Source organism: Ailuropoda melanoleuca, chromosome 12 (assembly GCF_002007445.2).
Source record: "Ailuropoda melanoleuca isolate Jingjing chromosome 12, ASM200744v2, whole genome shotgun sequence".
Lineage (NCBI taxonomy): Eukaryota > Metazoa > Chordata > Mammalia > Carnivora > Ursidae > Ailuropoda > Ailuropoda melanoleuca.
This window is the reverse complement of record NC_048229.1, coordinates 16442220-16462878: the sequence shown is the minus strand read 5'-3', so window position 1 is coordinate 16462878 and position 20659 is coordinate 16442220. Positions and strand designations below refer to the sequence as shown.

At 53.0% G+C, this 20659-nt stretch overlaps 1 protein-coding gene across 3 annotated transcripts in view; it reads right to left on the bottom strand.

The window, feature by feature from the left end:
• WSCD2 (WSC domain containing 2) overlaps positions 1 to 20659 on the bottom strand; it is a 113841-nt gene that overhangs the window by 35000 nt on the left and 58182 nt on the right. For all 3 annotated transcript variants that reach the window (XM_034672371.1, XM_034672370.1, XM_034672369.1), the window contains exons 2-4: positions 17111 to 18023; positions 6432 to 6546; positions 2937 to 3121 (exon numbers count right to left, since the gene is read on the bottom strand). In XM_034672371.1, the coding sequence (XP_034528262.1) occupies positions 2937 to 3121; positions 6432 to 6546; positions 17111 to 17489 (679 nt within the window). In that variant the 5' untranslated portion in view covers positions 17490 to 18023. The remainder of the gene's footprint in view (positions 1 to 2936; positions 3122 to 6431; positions 6547 to 17110; positions 18024 to 20659) is intronic.

Genomic DNA, 20659 nt, shown 5'->3' with positions numbered 1-20659 from the left:
CTCATTCCCTCTACCTAGATTTCTCTCCCACCCCTTTGCAACTTGAGTCTGGATATCCTCCTCTCCTACACCAGGCAAAATCCTATGCATCTTTCGAGACCCTTATCAAACAGCTCTCTTCTGTGAAGCCTCCCCCACGGTTGTTGAACTCAGCCACTTTTGCTCTCTGGGCTTCAGTCTCTAAAGCTGTAAAAGGGGACATCAGCAAGGAAGGTGCTTCCAATGGGCTACTCAACAGAGGACCTTTGCTGACCCTGTACTTTTTGCTCATGGTTGGAATATAGGGCTCTCCCTTTCACCCAGAAATCTCCTTAGAATGAGATTCAGCTCAAATGTTGCTCCCTTGGCTCCTACAGACAGGGCCCCTGCAATCCCCCAACACATACCCCATGCTTGAACAGACCCCACTGGTGCTGGGTCTGTTTCTCCACTGGACGGTGAGCTCCCCGAGGACATGGAGTGTGCTTTATTCTCCACTCATCCTCCCCATGCCTAATCCACGTGGGTGCTCCTCACTGGTTCAATGAACGGTCCCCATGCTCTCTCCAGATACCATGTTGCCAACTGGGAGCCCACCAGAAATCTCAATCTGACACATCATCAACCATCCAGCTCCTTATCCAAGCCACTTCCATTCTTGTCTCTGCCTTGAGGTTAATAAAGCTTCAGTTTCCTCTGGAGCCTCCCGCTGAAGATGCCCAAGCTTCAAACCTTGGATGATTCAGGACAAGGTGGTGGACTCAGAGAACCCAGGAGGCCACTGTCAGTAGACATGACTACGTTCCCCTCTTGGACATCAATGCAAAAGATTCCTTTCTCAGATGGAACAAACACCATCCTGGGTAATTTTGCTACTGCAGAGGTGGGTAAGCTGAGGGGTGCGGCAGTATCCCCGCCAGCCTCCGGGGCTGTCTCCAGCACCACCCGGCCCTCCCACTGCTACAGGGCAAGACACACCCTATTACGTAGAACCTAGCGTCTTTGTGAGCTGAGGCTTGTATATTTCAGCTGATTGAAAACTCTTTGATGGCCTGTGACAGTGTTATTCACATCAGGTGATCACAGTAGTTTGTGTGTGTGTGTTTGTGTGTGAGTGAGTGAGAAAGAAAGAGAGAGAGAGAGAGAGAAAGCGAGCAAGTGCGTGTTGGGGGTTGAGGGGCAGAATATGTCCAGATTATCCAGCCAATCTGAACATTAACCGAAAGGAGGTCTGGCTGCTATCTGGCTAATGACCTACATGGCCTAATTCTTGTTATCCAGCTCAGCCTCATCCACTCGGATGTTGTAGTGGCAGCAGCTTTCTCGCTAAATACCCACGACTCTAATGGCAGCTCTTCATATAGTCAAAGTCAACCATCAAAATAACATAAATATTGGCATAAAGGGATCTGCATGTTGATGGTAAATCTACCATCAAATTAAAACCTCATTACACTAACGGGCAAACCAGAGACTCGCAGCGTGGACATTCTCCAGCCTGGATTTCAACACCACCTGTGCCCGCTGCCAGCCAGGACTTGTCCCGGGTGAACCGAGGAGACTCTGGGGTGGCTGACGGTGCATCCATTTGCAGCAATCAGCACCTTTGCAAATCAACAGCATGCTCAACCCTCCTGCAGAGCAAAGCTTGATGGGGGCTTCAAAAGCACGAGATTTGGAAAACAGAACGCATGATCAAGCAAACCAACAATGAATTTTTATAAACAACGGCACTCCCGTGGACGACAGGCAAACCCACCCGTGTGGGCAGGCCGTGTCAGCTCCGCTGAGGTCTGAGGCCTTATTATTCAAAGTGTGGACCCTGGCCCGGCAGCCTAGCATCACCTGGGAGCTCAGCAGAAATGCAAAATCTCACCCTGACCTGCTGAAACAGAATCTGCATGGTAACAACATCTCCATAGGGTTCACGGGCACATTCACATTTGCGAAGTGCTGGCCCAAGGGTCAGAGACGTGGTGGTGGGTTCCTGTCCCTGCCTTGGGACTGCATCAGAAGGGTAACCGGGAGAAACCCAGCCCTCTGCCTTTAAAAAATGTACAGGCCCTTTGCGATTTTCCCAGGTTTGTAGGTCACCTCTAAATAGACAGGGTGACCCTGGGCAGGTTCACTTAAACTCGGTGTGCCTCAGTTTCCCCACTGTAAAATGGGAATTAACACTGGTAGGCTTGAAGAGGCTGCAGGGAAGGGAGACAAACTCGGGCATGCAGCGGGTTTGGCACAGCGCCTGGCCCATGGCGGATTCTTGCTAAACAGATGTTAACTGTTAGGAAGCACCCAGAGAGGGGACAACATCTGCAGAAGATGGGCCCGCGCCCACACTGTCCTGCTCACCTTCCTCCCTCTTCCCTCCGTGTGCAAACTAAAGAGTTTTTCCAACAAGACTGAAGCACCGACAAGCAAGAAATTCTCTCTATGGGAGCATTAAAGATGTAGGCCCTGGAATTGGTTTAAATCCTCTGCTGTTTATGTGACATGGACCCTCAGTTTCCTGGTCTGTAAAATGGGAGTAAGAGAAGAACAGTGCCTACTTACAGGGTCACTGCGAGGATGCGCTACTCCGCATAAGGCACTTAAAAAATGACCCAGGGTCTGCTCTTGCCATCGCTATGGTCCTCCCTCAGGTGCCTCATCGTTACAGACAAGATGCTTTGAGAAAATCAGGAAGGCTGACAAGCTCAGGCTTAGCTCACTTTGTCACAGAGGAAGACAGGGGAGAAGGAGGGACCCAGCCCACACAGGTGGTAGCTCGGTGTGGGAGGGAGAGGACACTGACAGGTGGAAACATTCGGCGCAGCCGGAGCAGAGGGCTCTGCAGGGCTGTGGTGGAAGCGTGGGAGGGGCAGGACCGTGGGGTGCTGGGGAGCCACAGAAGGCACAGGGCAGGGAGCAGCAGGCTGCAGAGGAACCCCGGAGAGGGGCAGGGCGGACTCACGTACACCTGCGTGCAGACTCCTGGGCCAGCTGCAGCCGGTAGACGGAGAGGCGGTTGGCACCACCGCACACGCTGCCGCGCTCGCCCTTGCACCCCATGTCACACTCGGCCTCGCTCACGTTTGTCGCCTGGATCTTGTGGCCGCAGTAGCACTCGGCTCCAAACTCCAGGCCGGCATACAGGTAACCCCTGGGGAAGGCTGTGGTCACGCCAGGGCAGCTGCCACCATGCAGGCCCCGAGGACCAGGAGACTCGGGGGATGGGAGGGCTCCGGGGCCCAGGACCCCCAGGCCCACCCCTGCCTTCATCCCCATATACCTACCCACGTGGCCACACGTGTTCTACTGACACCCACCTTACATACTTGACATACACACACACACACACACACACACACACACACACACACACACCCCTTCCGAGCCTGGGGTCCCTCCATCCCAACCCACTTTCTTGCTCCTCCCATCTAGAGCCATGCCCTAATTATATCTCTAGAGTCCAGCCCCTTTATTCCAGGAAACGTCCCCGAGGAATGATGCCTCCATGTCCCCTGAGAAGAGCTGGAATGAAGGGAGGAGGCAGGAACTCTCATATCCCCTTGGAAGATGGCAAAACCAAGCTCACATATTCAGCCAAGGAAAAAAATTCCTTCCCCTAAAACAAAACAAAAAATCCAGGCACTGCAAGGTTGTCAACTTTTTTTTTTTTTCCATAGCCATCAGATTGTTTCCTAAAAAGGACTCTCAGTGGGCACCCGTTCTGTAAACAGACAAAAAGGCAGGGCCTGCTCTGGCTGCAGGGGGTGGAGCTGGAGGGAGAGGGTTAAGACAAGCCCCGCTCAGCCCCCTTGCCTGTGAGGCATTCTCCAGAGCCAAGAAGGCTCGGCCTGCAGGCCCCTGGCCATGCAAAGCGAGCCCAAGGGGAGCGGTCAGCTCATGTCTTCACCCTGGACGCCCGTGGGCAGCCGGACAGACAGACCCGTGCAGACTCGTGCCTCGGCACACCTCCGCTACCCGGGTGGCACGCGCTGTCCTCCGCTCCACACACTCACCTGGCAGGTGAGCAGCTTAAACCAAATGGGCATCTTGGTGCCTGAACCCCAGCGGCATCCCGGGGCTGGGCCAGCCTGCCTTCGCCTGTCTCAGACTTCCCGTCTCTCTGAAGCCCTGGTTATGGGGTGCCCTGAGCCCCTCTCGTATAACTGGACCCCACTGATAGAAGGAACATTTCCCAAGGTGGAAAAAAATTCCACTTCTAGTGGGTGTTGCAATTCCAGAGCCAGTGGTAACTTCCTCCTGTCTCCCTCCCTGGGACGGCTCACAGCGCGGAGCGCGGGGGGACAGCTGCCACGTGGGAGGACGAGGCCACCAGCTGTGAGTGCCTGTCTCACAGCGGGATCCTCCAGCCCCATCCACGCCCTTGGACTGCGGCAGTCCCTGCCCCCTCTTGACCGCAAGCTCATGGAGACACTGAGGCTGAAGCACGTGGCGAATCCCACTCCCGGATCATAGTTTCTGGCGCTCAAGAAACTCTGCCAGATGATAAATCTTTGTTGGTTTAAGACGCTAAATTTGGGGATAATTTGTGGCCCAGCGATGGATAACTAATATAGGAAGGGAAATGGAGTCGGCCTTGCTATCCTTAGGGTCACCGGTGGTCCCTGGGAGGGCCTGACTGTTAATCCTGATGTCCCTGGTGTGGCCTTCGCCAGAAGCATCTTTCCAGAATTGAAACAGATCACACCTCTCCACTCCCTCACCGCCCCACCCCCCAGCCTTCCACTGCATGCCAAGAAGCTTCCAGATGGCTTGGCTCAGCCTACAAACCCTCCTATCGGTGGTTCTTTAACACGGACAGCCATTAGGATCACCTGGGGAACATTTTTAAATGCCACACCTGGCTCCCACTTCCAGGGAGTCTAATTTAATTGGCCCTGTGATTCTAACGTGCAGCTTTGTGTGAAAATCAGAGCGGTGGTGTTCCAACCGTGCGCCCGGGACCCACAGAGTCCCTATGGTTTCTGTCTCAGAACTCATGAAAAATGCTAATTCTTGTTGCCATCCGCCCCCTCAACCCCCACCCCCACCCAAACCCACTGAACCAGAAAGTGGGAATGGAGTCCAGCAATCTATTTTACCAGGGTCCAGGTGTAGATATTTACTCCAGGCTGAGGACCCCTGTCCTAGACCATCTGCTCCCCCTTCCCTCACCTTCCCCCAACTTACCTCTTCATTCTCAACACCCAGCATATGGTAAATGTTTAACAAATATTTGTTGAATGAACATACACCAATTCCCTGATTAACACCCTCCAGCCTTGGCCCCTTGCCTGGGGCCAACCCAGATGCTTTAGATGGCATTCAAGGCTCCACGACAGCAGGCATCAGCCAGCCCTGCAGCTTCCCCTCCCTCCTGACGACTCCCCATTGGCCTTCCCGTGCATCCCCACCTGCCTACCTGAGGATTCTGGGTGTTGAGGATGTCTCAGGACTGCTGTTCTTTCTGTCCTACTGTGGCTCCCTAGAAAACTCCTATTCATCCTTCAAAACTCGGCTCAAGATCCCACCTTTGTAACTCTTCCTGGGCCCCCCATTCCGTCAGCCTTCGCAAGCCCCCTGTAGTCTAGACAGCACACCCCGCCCAGTACCCATCATGCTTGATGTCTCCATACTCTGGTCTCCTCATCTGCTTTGTAGGGGTCTGGCCCGGGAAAAGGGGTAAGGGTTAATATTTGCAAAATGCTGAGAACAGTGCCTGGCACGTGTGAGTGGCTGCTCTTCTGCCCAAGCCTGTGCCTGCCTCCATCTTCCCAACTGGCTGGGGAGCCCTCAGGGGGCAGGGCTGTGTCTGGCTCATCGCTGCATCTCCAGCACCCGGACGCACACGTGCGCAGCAATAAATATTTGCTGAACTCCAGCGACTTCATCTAACTCATCCTCCGAAGCTCACCTTGGCTGTCACCTCCTCCGAGTCTTTCCTGCCCCCCCCCAATAGGCTGGGGGCCTCTTGTGCATTTCCACGGTCTGCAGTTCATTCCATCTGAACTGCGGGTACAGGTGACTGTTTCTCCCTGCGAGATGGCCCATGGACGCCTTACAACCCTCCCGCTCACGGATTCACACCTGCAGGCTTTTCCCACACACGAGCACAAGTTTGGACCCTTGCACACAGATTCACAAAGTCTCCTGCACACACAACCACTATGAATTAAAGATCACGACACATGTGTGTCGCTTCCCAACATAACCTACTGACCCTGCACACTGTACGCACAAACTCACACCTAGCCACGGTGTCACACGACTACACCATCACAAGCTCCCACAGACAGATGATCCTGCTCATTTGCATACATGCACGCATGCACACATGCACGCACCCCTGCATCACCCTTTCCTCGTGGCCACGTGCCCATCCTCCACTGCTCCCTTCCACGGAAAAGGACACGGCCGAAGGAAGGAGTCTGAAAGGCATGGAGCGTGGGACGTCAGGGACCTACCGTTCGGCACAGTTGTCCTGGCAGCGGAAGATGGTCATCTTTTTGTAGTCGAAAAAAGACACACCTCGCAGGGCCCGGCTCTGGGTGTCATCCAGGTAGCAGCCGATGTATTTGGCTTTGGGGAGAGGAGAAAAGTCAGATCTGGCTGCAGACAAAGCAAAGAAGGGTTTGCAAACCAGTGGCAACCAGGGTCCCTCGGGCTACGTGGCCTTCTGGACCTTTTGGTACCAGTTCCTCCCTCCGAGCAGAAAAGCAGAAATGAGAGACTGAAAGTCATGTGGGCTTCCAGACCCTGACCCGTAAGGGCAGCAGAAGCCGACAGAGGAGGAAGGGACCCCTCTGCGACCAAGGTGAAGGCCAAGCCCCTGGGCTTTACTAGTGAGAACTGAGCACCCAGGGAGCCAAGCCAGGGTCATTCTCCAAGCACCACACAGACGAGACCCATATGGAGACAGCTCTGAAGAGCTTGACAAAGCTGATAGCATGTTACCATTTCTACAAGCTGCCTTAAGATATTTACTTTTCCTCGGACACGTGGACTTGGATACCTCAGAGGACAGCCTCAAAGGCTTCCCACTCTGGTTACTTCCAGGCACTGGCCTAGTGAGTTCGGGCCAGCGTACCTCTCTAGGGTCTAGTTTCCTTCACTATGGGGATGAAAATACTACCCCAGTGAGGTCAAATGGAATGATCTGCATAAACGTTTCTACCATAGTGTCTTACGCATAATCGGCACAAAGGTAAAACGAGGGCAATACGAATCTGGCCATTCACAGCGCTGTGTAAGTACTTCACAGTTTGCCTACACGTGGGCCAAGGTGAGTGCTTTCATCCAAAGAAAAATTTTAAATGACGTATAAAAACCAACTGTAAACCCCACACGAAGTTTTCTTAAAGTAGTAAATATGTCCCTGTACTTGAATAGTCATTCCCGCACACTTTAGTTTATAAAAGTCTTTCCCTGTTTGTTCTTAGAATTGGGACACGCGCTTTGCTAAGTGGTTTACAGACTGCCTCACTGAAACCTTACGAAGATCTTCCAAGTACTAACGTTCCCACTCTGTACAGAAGAGGAAGCGCAGGCCCAGAGGGGTGAAGTCACTTGCCCAAGGGAACACAGCTGGTACGTGCGGAGCTGGGGCGCACCCGGACGATGTGGCCGCAGAGCCCGTGTTCTGAACCCCTGCTTGCTTCTGGAATCCAAAGATCCTTGCAAGGACCCAGGTGAAGTGGGAAGCACTGGCAAGTTCACGCTCTCCGATGATTCCAGAGAGACCCGGAAAGGTGCAGTGGCTGGCCTAAAGCCTGAGCTCAGTGGTGGCAGAACGAAGTCCAGGCCTAGGGGAGCCCCAAACGAGCGCTCTTTCCACTATTCCCTTTGCAAGTAACTGGAGGATGCCGCCAGCCCTCGCAGAGGATGACCGAGGACAATACGACGTGCCGCTGGGTCACTTTCCCTGGCTGGCCCGCGGTCTATCTCAGCTGTGGGCTGGCGCCCCCCTTGCTTGTGGTGGTGAATGGGCTCGTTCCCGAGCCATCGTGCCTCTCAGTGCCAGCCTGCCAAGCGCAGAACTCGTCAGGCCTGCTGGACACGGGCCTCGTCCTGATCGCTCTGAATTTCTTCTATAAGAGGTGATGTGGTTGACTGAGAAGAGTTCAGCTCGAAAAAGAAAGATCGCTTCCCTGGAGCGGGCACAGCAGATAGGGACAGCTGTGGAGAAGCCCACGTCCTGTCCCTGTGCTTGCCCTACGGTGTGTGGCCTTCCTGTCACGGAGGGAGTCCTGGCCCTGGGACTGGGGCATGGGTGCAGTTCGCAACTGAGCTGGGGGAGAGCCTCTGGTGAGGGCGTCCCACCAACTTCAGCTCGATAGTTCAGTAAAGGACAGAGCGTCCCGAGATGGGTTGTAAAAGGTGCAGGGCAGGAGAAAGGGGAGAGGAAGGGGGAGCAGGAGGAGGGACGGAGGAAGGGGGAAAGGTTATTTTGGCAGCATGAAGTCTGTTGTCAGATCAGAAGACTGGGTGTGCGGCCGTGTACAGAGCGCCTACTCTACGCTGTCTACTATGGGCCATTCCTTTTAATTAAAAAAATTTTAAGTTTTGGGGTGCCTGGGTGGCTCAGTCAGTTAAGCATCTGCCTTCACTTGAGTCATGATCCCAGGGTCCTGGGATCAAGCCCTGCATCGGGCTCCCTGCTCAGCAGGGAGTCTGCCTCTCCCTCTGCCTGCTGCTGCCCCTGCTTGTGCGCTCTCGCTCTCTCTGACAAATACATAAAATCTAAAAAAATGCTTAAGATTTTTTAAGTTTTCATCCCACTACAGTTAACGTACAGTGTTCTGTTAGTCTCAGGCCTGTGTACAATACGGTGATTCAACAATTCTGTACGTTACTCAGGGCTCATCGCGACAAGCGCCCTCCCCCATCCCCCTGCCCCTCTGGTCACCATCAGTTTGTTCTCTATAGTTAAGAGTTGCGTTTCTAGGTTTGTCTTCCTCTCCATCCCCCCCCCCATCTGTTTTGTTTCTGAAATTCCACACAGGAGTGAAATCTTACGGTATGTCTTTCTCCGACTGGCTCATTTTGCTTAGCATTATTTTTTTACATTCATACCTTCATGTGCTTCTTATTAACCCATTTTATAGATGAGGACGCTGATCCTGATGGTAATTACAGCCACCTGTCTTAGAAACCAGTCTGAGATTTGGTATACGGCGTATGCTCTGACCCCTCACCACTCACATTACTGCTGCTTTTCCTCTTCTCTAAATAGAATGAGAAGCTGTGGCATCTGCCCCAAGTTCCTACACCCTGTAGGCGTCTTGCTTAACACGTAAGCCCAGGTCTGCCCTCCAACCGTTTTACTTGTGGGGGATCCTTTTGGTCCAGGATCACTAAGAACCACATGGACACCGGATGGGGAGAAATGCTAATGCCCCCTGCTGGGCTTCAGGCGGGATGTGCCATGGCTTCGGTTGGTCTCACCTTAGGGTGACGGTAGGGGCATTTGGCTCTATGTGGGACAGTGGATCGTCCTAGATGAAATCTTGATCGTCAGAGTAACAACAGTAAGAGTATCCATGTGTATAGACGTGTGTCCACATTGGAGTGAAGGGGGGACTGTCCTGGTATCGTTTGCATCTTCAAAGCCCCGCCTCTTCTATTTTTCTCTTAACAGAACTTACCCGCCCCTGACTTTGGCAGGGCCAATTATATTGCCCCTCCCACCAGCCAGTGACCGCTTGATTGCTCCAGGGAAGGGCACATGGCCCACCTCTTTGGATTCTTGCAGATCAAAGCTAAGAGAATGAAATCAGTTTCCCTTGGGTTAATGACGCTGGCAAGTCTGTAAGCCCAGAGCGACCAAGAAACACAATCCCTGACACCAAAGTCAGCCTGTTTGGGAGAATGAAGCCAATGCAGAGGCAAGCAGAGAGGACAGTCACAGAGAGACAAAGGGCACAGATCACTCCTTTGAAAACTCCAGTCCCTTCTTCAGTTGGGTGACAAGACACAGTGCATTTTCCTTGTTAGCTGAGGCTGGTTCAAGATGGGTTTTTGTCCCCCGCCCCCAGAGTAGCACGGTTTCACATGTCAAAACTCAGGGTAAGTTGCCTGAGTCCACCCAGCTCTGAAGGTCTAGACCAAATCCATGCCCAGGCCTGTCTGTCTCTTCCAAAGCTGCCCCTTCCCATGTACCACAGCGAGTCTCGGCTTGGGAGGAGGACATCTCTGTCCCCACTAGAGAGACCACCCAGGGGAGGGTGGGGGAGAAAGAGTCCCTTGGAAGAGAGCTGGGATTTGACCTTAGGGTCCCATCTGCCCCGAAGCCTGAGCTTTTAAATGCTCTGCAACCCCCTCTCCGTCCCTCCCAGCAGGCCAGACATCAGGCTGTGAGTTTTCACACAACAGGTGCTCAAAGGAGGAGGGAGAGATACCCGGTCCCTCATGAATGCCCTGGAGAAACACGGTCGTGTTACACACTCTGACCTGATGAACGGGCTGAGGTCTGCAGGTCAGGAAACAAACACTGAATCAGTTTCCTCCCAGTCCTGGGCGAGCGCTGGTGCGTCCTTCCCCGCGGACCGTTCCAAGCAGGCTGTGGCCAGCACAACTGTCATCCCCACCCCTGGCGCCTTCCACCTGCTCATCTCATCAGTGTGGCTCCCCCCAGCCTGCCTCAGCGGCTTCCCCAGCGCCCTGCCTTCAAATCCTGCTGCGGTAGGTAGCACAATGTCTCCAAGACGAGGGGAATGTTAGGTATGGAAAACAGGGACAGAGTCACAGGCGACGTGAGGGGGGCTAAATGGCCGAGTTTGCACTGTCTACCAGCTCATCTCTGCAGCTATCCGAATATTGCTGAAATGGCAGTGTCGTCCCAGCTGGACTGTTTATCTTCAGTGCAGGAAGCAGGGAGTGGGGAGCCTGGGAGAGTGCTGGCATCTGGAAAAGAGCCCTTGCAACTGTGGGGTTTTTCCCCCCCTTCCTTTTCCTTTTTTTTCCTTTGGCTTCAGTTAATCTTCCCTCTCAAGAAATTTTGCTCTTGGGGCGCCTGGGTGGCACAGCTGTTAAGCGTCTGCCTTCGGCTCAGGGCGTGATCCCGGCGTTATGGGATAGAGCCCCACATCAGGCTCCTCCGCTAGGAGCCTGCTTCTTCCTCTCCCACTCCCCTTGCTTGTGTTCCCTCTCTCGCTGGCTGTCTCTATCTCTGTCAAATAAATAAATAAAATCTTAAAAAAAAATTTTGCTCTCTCAATAAAGCTAATTTGTTAAAAGGATAACTAAACCTGAACATTCGGATCTGCATTCCTCTTCTTTATTGTCTACGAGTAGACTCAAAAACAGGAGGCATCACCGAGTGCGGGTTCCAGTCCCAGCTCTCGGAGGTATCCTTCTCCTGCCTGGGAAGTGGAATAAAAAAGAGGGGAGATGAGTTCAATTAGGTTAAAAAAAAAAAAAAAAAAGACAGGCTGAAGTCTTGAGCTCAGAGCTCAAGGATGTGACCTTATATGAAAACAGGGCCATCGCAGATGTGATTCGTTAAGGTATGGGCGCATATCGGAGGGGGGCAGGGCAATCAATAGGGCCGGTGTCCTTATAAAAAGATGGCCATCTGAGGATACAGAGCCACAAGGAGGAGGCACGTGAAAAGAGGAAGAGGCTGGAGTTTTGCAGACCCAAGCCAAGGAACGTCAACAGATGCTGGCAATGCTATAAGCTAAGAGAAAGCCATGGAACACGTGTTCCTTGGGGTCTTTAAGAGTGCACACCCCTGCTGACATCTTGATTTTGAACTTCTGGCCTCCTGGACTGCACGAGAATACATTTCTGTTGCTTTAAGCCACCTAGTTCTTGCTCCTCTGTCATAGCGACGCTGGACCAGGAATACAGGGGTTTTGTTAAAACAGACTGTAAGTAGGATTCACCTATACGCTGAGCCCTGGCACCAGGCTTAGCACACAGCAGAGACTCAACAGTTATTTTCTCTGTCATCCTGGATTCTCCATCCTTCAAGATGACCACTCCAGCACTGTCTGGGTTTCCTAGTGCAGAGAATGAAATTTCCTGCTCGTACCTGGGCTCGGTGGGGGAAGAAGGGATGCTTTCTTTCACTTTGGTCAAAGCCTACAGATCCCACAGACTCAGCTCAACAATCTCTTCCTCCAGGAAGGCAGCCATGATACACCCCCATGGCTGAACGCGATCTCTCCCTTGGGATGCCAAGTCCCCTGGGCCACCCCACCCTAACGCTGTTCTAAACAATTCTCCAGATACTGTCAATTCCTTTTTCAAATTGGAAATGATTTAGGCTCATCGTGAAAAGGTGCTAGCATGGGGGAAAGCAAGATCCAATGCTACCTAAATACAATATGTGCTTTGTAAATACGCACAGAAAGGAGAGGAACAGGAAGGCAAGACACCAAGTGTGGACCGTGGCTGCAGGTGGGTGAGGCTCTGGGCCGTTTCTATTTTCATCTCCCTTTCTATACATTTTAAGTTTTCTACGATGAGCATGTGTGATTTTGATAATCAGGACCAAGTTATTTTTTGAACGTATAAATTTATCATTTTACTTGCCCGTCTGCCCCCCAGGGGCTGTGAATGTTCCTCAGAGGAGAAAACTGTGCTTGAATCATTCCTGTCTCTCCTCCAACTAGCACGGGGCAGGGCACATAGTAGGTGTGTGATAAATATGGATGATGGATGGATGAAGTTGAGGATTGTTCAGCTCAGTGGTTAAGAGTAAGAGCTTTAGACTCAGACTCGGGTTGGAGTCTGCTCTGACTCTTGGCAGCTGTGTGACATTGAGGAAATCACTTAACCTCTCTGAGCTCCTGTGTCTTCACCCATGGAAGGGGCTCTAATTGCTGCCTGATGGGAAGCTGAGGGTACAGGCGCACAGTCCCTGACATAGCCCGGACCCTCAACAGCCTGCAAAGATTGTCTCTTCAACTAGAGGAGATGGGGAATGGGTGCCCTGCTGCTCCTTCCAAAACTGCAGACAGATTCCCCACCCCCACTCCGCCCAGTCCTCCTTCATGCCCGGGCTTCAAAATCAAATTGGATTTGGCTTCTGCACGGGCTCTGCGTGTGACTAGCTGTGTCACCTTAGGCAAGTCACATCACCTCTCTGCTTCTCTGTTTCCTTCTGCAGGATTAAAGTGCAGATAATAATAGCTGGCATGTCTTAAGTGCTTACTGTGTGCCAGCCTCTGTGCTGAGCACCTCCTGTATACCGAGAAGTGAGGTGCTATGACGGTTAAGGTTCCCATTGCTAGTTTACTCCCTCCTCCAGCTGGACAACCTTGGGCAAGTGCCTTAACCTCTCTGTGCCTCCGTTCCCTCCCTGTAAGATGGAGTTAACAACAGCGTGCACCTCACTGGGTTGCTATGAAGATTATGGGATGTAATAGGTACAAAATGCTTGGAGGAGGGCCTGGCACTTAGCACACATTGATTTGTCTTAGTCAGTCATCATGACAGCCAGCCGCTGTTAGGTACTTCTTAGCCGCAAAAGGAAACGGGAGGCTCAGAGAGGGGAAGTGACCTGCCCAAAGCTGCACAGTCAGCAAGCTGCGGAGCTTGAAGGTGGACCCTGATGTGGTGGCTCAAAGCACAGGCCCTCCCAGGGCTGGGGAGGTAAAGGGGCCGGCGAGGTGCATGGCACATGGAAGGCGCCAGCTCCACCCCGGGGGCCAGACGTCCCACCCAGCGCCAGCCCAGCCTGGGAGCGGCTCCTCCCTCCCCTCCCAGCCCATGATGGGCTCTGAATCCTTTACAGCTCAAGTCCCACATCACTGCGTCAGGCAGAGCCCTTGCCAGCTTCAGAAAAAAACCAAATGTGTTCAGTGTCAGGTCAGAGAAGCGTCTTGTTTTTATTAGCGTTAATCTAATACGTTGTCTTTCCTCGCTGAACTCTGAATAAGTTAATCAAGGACAGGCTGGATTTGTGTTTTCTTAATAACGCCACCTGATTCCGAAGGCTGCCTGCTGTGAGCTCGAGGCTCCGGGCTGCTTTCTTAGTTTCTCTTCCTTCTCCCTTTACATTTTATAAAATACATACAACGTCCAGGGGCAGAGGGGTTAGCGTGGTATAGGAAAAGGCTCGCAAGCTTTGGAATGAAATGGACCTTGTTTCAAATCTTAGTTGCTCACTTCCCCCATGTCACCTGGGTTTCTGAGTTTAATATTTTCCCTGTTTGTGACACAGAACAGTGGATTCTAACTTTCTGAGTTGTTGTGATCATTATACAAGACAATGAAGCACTTACAACAAGGTCTAGCCCATGAAGATCACTCAAAAGATGGAAGCTACTATTCCTATTCTGAATAGTAACAACAACGATTAAGTGACCTATTATTATGAACCAGGAGATGTGATAAACATTTTACAGATATCTTTCCATTCAAATAATATGGGAAAAACAGGGCTCCTGGGTGGCTCAGTTGGTTAAGTGTTTGCCTTCGGATCAGGCTGTGACCTCGGGGTCCTGGGATCGAGCCCTGCGTCCGGCTCCCTGCTCTGTGGGGAGTCTGCTTCTCCCTCTCCCTCTGCCCCTCCCCCCACTCATGCATGCATGCTCTCTCTCAAATAAATGAAATTTTAAAAAATCTTTAGTATGTGAAAAACAAGCAGGACAGTTGCTGGCATGACGTAGGCGTTCGAGAAATGATAGTAATTTCTAGTAGTAATGGCAGTGAGAGTTCATTCTCACAACAGCTGGGAGGTGTTGTGAGTGTTGCTTGTATCAACTGCACCACGAGGAATTCATATTCTATCTGGAACCTTGACAAGCATACGTGATTATCATTCACCTAAGGACCCTGACAAGGACCAGAGAGGAAGGAGGAACATTTGATCAAGCCTGGCAGGGATCAGGGACAATTTCCTGGAGGTGAGTGAAGATGAGAGCTGGAGGCAGAGTGGAGTTGACGCCCTGGAGGCACTCCGGACAGAGGGATGGTCATTCATTCATGGGTCCATTCAATCTTTCATTCATTCCCAAGTAGGTACTGAGCACTGGGTCTGTGCTGGGTGCTGTCCCAGGTGCTGAACGGACAAGAGTGGGGGAGGACGGACACACGGACACACACGCGCGCGCGCACCCAAGGCGGCGCGGTGGGCAGGGCACATAGGCCTGGCACCATCTCTGCCCTCGTGGCGCTGACAGTTTGCAGGGGGCAGACGACAAAGGAAGCAAACACATCAAGAGGGTGCTTTGGATGATGGTAAGTGCTGTCACAAAAATAAAACCAGGGATTATGGCTGTGACCAGGTACAAAGTGGGGCTGTTTTACTTAGGAAGGCCTCTATGGGAAGGTGAGGTTTGACTGGGGATGCAAAAGAAGGGAGGAAGGGAGCCATGGAAAGATAGAGAGGAAGAGCATGCCACACAAAAGGAACTGGCCATACAAAGACCCTGCGTTAGGAATGGGCTTGGCGCATTCAGCGAAGGGGAAGGAGGACAGTGGGGCGGGGTGTGGTGGTGAGGGGGACGGGGGGTGTTACAAGAGGAGATTGGAAAGGTGGCCACAGTAGGAGACTCTGGAATTTATCCTAAGTGGGATAACAGTATATCCTACGATATGGTCTTGTGACAAACTTTGGGGTTTGTAGACTACCAGAAGGAGCTGGGAGTGGCTGGGGAGAGATACACCCAGGTGGGTGGAGGAAGAAAGAGAAGCCTCTTCCCAATTTCTTGGTCAGTGCGGCACCTCACACCTCACCCATGCCTACAAGATGGGGTCCCTTCCACAGGCAGACCCACGAGAATTTCCTGGTCACCTTTAAGAACCTACTATGTGCCCAGTGCTTTTATAACCACTGACTCAGGGAGCTCTCAGGAAAAGCCCACACGGGAGGGGTCACTGTCTCGACTTTACAAACAACAAAACTGAAGCATGAGAAGGCAAAACCATGTGCCTAGCTGCATGGCTGGCTGGGATGTAACTGGAATACGAATCCAAGTCCCCCAATCTGTTCTGCCACCTCCCACCTTCTCCTTCACCTCCCTGTGAACGCTGCATCCTGGAAGAGGCAGCTTCTAGGAAATCCCCGAGGGCGGGAAGGTGGGGTCTCCTGGCTGGCTCCCGAGCCAGGTATGGGATGGGACTGAAGCAGGGGAACGTGCTCCCCTGGGTGAGTCTCCCCCCACTAATCCCGCTTCCGTCCGTAGTGAGAGAAGGGGTTTTCTAGGAGCTGAATCACAGCGGAAGTGTGACACGTGGCAGGAAACACCAAGGCTGGGGAGGTTTTCCTTCTGTCCCGATTGGTGGTGGATCTCCCCAAACCATCTGGTGCGGACTCCCAGAACGTGCGTTTGTGTTCATCTCTGGAGCTGCAGGGTTGCGGGCTCCTCCCCCGCACGCTGGGCAGACGCCGGGCAGACATCCACAGACTCTGAGAGACCGTCAGGGGGCCGAGCATTCGGGCCAGATGGGTTTGATTTCAACTCAACCGCTCTATGGCCTCGGGCAAGGGTCCCCCTTCACCAAGCCTCCGTTTCCAGAAGCGTAACCTGGGTGGAGGAGTTACGCTCCTTGCTCAAGTCCGTGGGGCAGAGTGGAAATCAGGTGAGGTACTGCGCTCACAAAGAAGAGCCCTTTTGGACGGAAAGGCTAAGAAAACACAAGGAAATATGCCCAGGGCAATGACCAAGGGCCATCGCCAAGAGATCCAGCGAGGCGGGCCGGCAGGCCACGCGGTAGAGCAGATCTGCTGCTTACTAGCTATGCAGCCCTGGGCTCGTGGTGCCTCGGTTTCCTCATCCCTAAAAGGGGAAAGCAGCACCATCCACGTGGAATCGTGGTAACAATTCAATACACGTAGAGGGCTTAGGAAAGTACCAGGCACACAGTAAGCGCTTAGCAGACGCTGCTTTCCTTTTCATTTAACAAGGCTGAGAAGGCGGTGAGGAAGTGTCAGGCTTTGAGCTCTGATGGATGTAGGGTCCAAACCCATGCTTGGCTGTACAAGCTGTGTGACCTTGGGCAAGTTACTTAACCTCTCTGAGCTTCCAATGTCTCCTCTGAAATGGGGGGTGAGAGCGGAGCCCCTGGCATGTCGAGTGCAGTAACTGTGTGGCAGGCGACTCCCGTTAAATGCTGAGACCTGGTGGCTGTTACTATATTCTTCTCAGCCCCTCCCTTCTCCTTGGCCCCCCTCCCTGTCCACCCCTCTTACCTCGCTCCTCTTCCTTCTCCCGGACGATCCTCCCCTTGAGGGCTCGGCTCCAGGCTCCACCGTAGTCGCCCAGCTTGGCCCTATCGCTCCCGTCCTTGCCCTTGAACCACGGTCCGTACCGGCGGGCGATGCTTGAGGCCTCGCCTGCGTCCCGGAAGCCCCTGCCCAGGTGCAGGTCCCCCAAGAAGGGTAGCTCGGCGCCCTCAGCCGGGACCCCCGCGGCGGGGCTGGCCTGGCTCTGGGAGACGGCGGGCTGGCCCACGAAGCCAGAGTGCAGGAAGACGAGGCTCCCGGCCGTCAGGTAGAGCACCAGGAAGGTAAAGAAACGCACGGGCTTCCTGCGGAAGTACCGCTGGAATTTGAACCAGAGCTTGGCCATAGCAGGATCATTCCGGACTGGCTCTCTGGGGCTCGGCTAGAGGGGGGTTCAGGAAGCGGAGGGAGGGAGCGGCGTTTCCCAAGCTTCCCTTAGGGATGGAACCCCTGGGGGTCTGCAGCCTTCTTCCCCCCCCGTGAAGGTGATGGCTGAAACCAGAACAGGAGGCCAATTCTGGCACTTGGCTGAGACCAAGAGAATGGGGCCCTCCTGAAGTCAAGGCGAGCTTCTCTGGGCCACAAAAGGGGCCCAATGCCCAGGAGTTGGTCCCATTTTCCTACATTTTGTCCTCTGCGTCAGAAAGTTCCCCAAGAACTTTGACCACAGCAATCGCAGGAGAATTCCGCCGGCTACCAGCACTGCGGCTTAGTTCTCGCCTCTTCTCGGCTCCGCGGGCCTGTCAGGGCTGGATGATTTCACTCGGGGTGGTTTTCTGGCCCCTTCCCCAGCTGGGGGCTAAGCTCAGGGTGTCCACCTCATGGAACCAGAAGCTGGTGGGCTTCCATCGGCTCAAGCATTACAGCTCGGGGCTGCCACCTGGAAAACAGCATGGACACAGATTTAAGAAGCCCCCTCACAGAGGCCAGAGCTCAAAGGGTTCCTGAACCTTCTCAGGGGGGATGCAGAGGCCCAGAGAAGGGAGGAACCAATGTCCCGAAGCACCCAGCAGTTCTGGGTCTTCTAGAATCCTTGCCTTTTTCTTTCCACCAGACTGGGAATTTGGGGGTTTGACTCCTACGGGGCCCACGTTTTGGGACAAGCTTTATCTTGGACAAGCACAAGTTCTTATGCCCCGCATTTCCTATTTATTTGTCAAATACCCTCGGATTCATGAATTAAGTCCAAAAAGTACTTCCTGCGGTCCTTGCTGAACTGCCTCCTGGACCTGGCTGATTCTGAACCAGATCAAATTCATTTTTTTTCCCCAGCAAATACTTAGCAAGCACCTACTATGTGTCAGGTGCTGGCCGCAGTTCTGGAGATAAAGCCGTGAACCGGAGACACCAAGCCCCTTCCCTCACAGGGCTCACATTCTAGAGTGGGAGAGATCAAAGCCCGAGCCCGCTCCCCTATCCAAGGAAGTAAAGGAAATCGGGATTATTTAGCCACAGAGTCATTCGCTCTGCATTTATTTAGCATCTACAGTATACCCAGCGTCGTGCCAAGCCATATGCGTATTACTCAGTCATTTTTCTCAGTGTTCCTATGGGAGGTAGCAATTTCCCCCACCTTACAGATTAGGAAACTGAGGCCACAGAGCCAATGAGTGGTGGAGTTGGGATTTCAACCCAGGACAGTCCAAATGCAAAACCACAGCTCTTGACCACTGCCTTTGTGACTCGGCTTTTATCCCACCTGGACGGGCTATCAGCTGGGGATTCAGAGAGAAGCCCTGAGGCAGCAGCCCATCTCCACTGCCTCCCAGTGACCAGTGGCTCGCTCTCTGACAGGAGGCCCCTCAGAGTGTGGTCCAAGAGGCATCCGATTCATAATCGCCCAAGAGCTTGGTCAAGTATGAAGATCCTGGACACCTCTCCAACCGGAATTTCTGGTAGAAGGGGACACCTACAGGTGTAACCAGGTGCCCTCAGGCAATGGTGATGGGCACAGAGGGCCGAGGGCACTGCTTTTATGAGTAAACATTAAGGATCATTAGCCAGGAGGAAATCAGAACGTAAATTAGGAAACAGAACTCCTTCCGGCTGCTGTGATTTCACATTATCACCAGCAGGGGGCCTCGTGACAATCTTGGCCAAAGCACAGGATTAACTGGCGGCCAATGGGGGATCTGAGTGGTAAGGGCCTGTCCTAAACCAGAGCAACAGTGGGAGTGTAACTGGGGTTCCAGGTAGATTCCATCAGTCCTCCATATGCCATCCTATTCATTCCGGGACGAAGTACTAAGCACTAAGTACTCAGCACCCGTTATTGCTCTGGGTACCTGGAATAGATCAGTAAACAAAACAGTCCCAAATCCATGCTTTTGTGGAGTCAAACTACCTGTTCATCCATCGATCCCTCTATCTGCCCTCTGATCCTCTGGTCCATCCATCAGTCCACCTACTCATCGTCCATCAGCTTACCATCCATCCAGCCATCCGTTGCTCAGTCCTTAGTCCCTCCATCCGCTCACCATTCATCTCCACCCCTGCATCCAGCCACCTACCTGCTCTTCCATTCGTTCAAAAACGCACGTTGCTTGCCTACTGTGTATGCTTGGGATGCAGGAATCAATCACGCAGAGTCCCACTTCCAGAGAATTCTGAGTCTACTGAGGGGGACAGCAACGTAATGAACCACCACACTTGCTCACTATATTGGACAGTGATAAATCCTGGAGGGGATGTACGTAGAAGGTGTAGAACGGCAACTGATATTAATAGCTCATGTTTGCTGGGCGCTTATCACGTGCCAGACTCTGCTCTGAACACATACGTACTCTGACCTCGTCCTCACACCAATTCTGGGAAGGAGATCTGTAGCCATTTTACAGAGGAGAGAAATGAGGCTCAGAGAGATTAAGTCATCTATCCAGGGTCACACAGCTGCGGCGAGCCTTGAAGGCCAAGCTCAGGAATCCGGATGATGTTCTAGCCGCATGCGTGGGGAACCCCTGAAGTTTCACGGTCACACCGACACTTTAGAAAGACCAATTTCTCATCAGCTTGAAAGCGTCCAGGCAGTCGGTGGTGACCCATGGTATTCCATACAGATCACATACGTGCCAGATGTTTCTGCAGCTGGGCCAGGATGAAGAGAAAATGCCAGCAGCCATCGTGGCGATGGGCAGGGGGACACCAGCCCTTCCAGAAGGAGACAGGCGAGAGCTTGGGCTCTGGAGGTGGACTGACCTGGGTTCGGAAGCTGCCTCTCCCACCCACTCGCACGCTGCATGACTAGGTCAAGACACCTGTTCTTCCCGACTGAAGGTCCTCGGGAAGAAACCCGACCCCTCCCAAAAGATCTCCTGCTGGGAGGACTGCATTTAAAGGTGTCAGCAGAGTGCGTGACACACAGTAGGTGCTCTGGGAAAGCACCCCCCACCCGCCCCACTCCTCTCAAGGGCGCATGTGAGCCGCCTTCAAAGGCATTTGTCTCAGCAGCACATTTGCTGCCGTGGAGACGGCAGAGACGATGGCTGTTGTGTTCCCTGTGGCTTTTTGTCTCTCTGA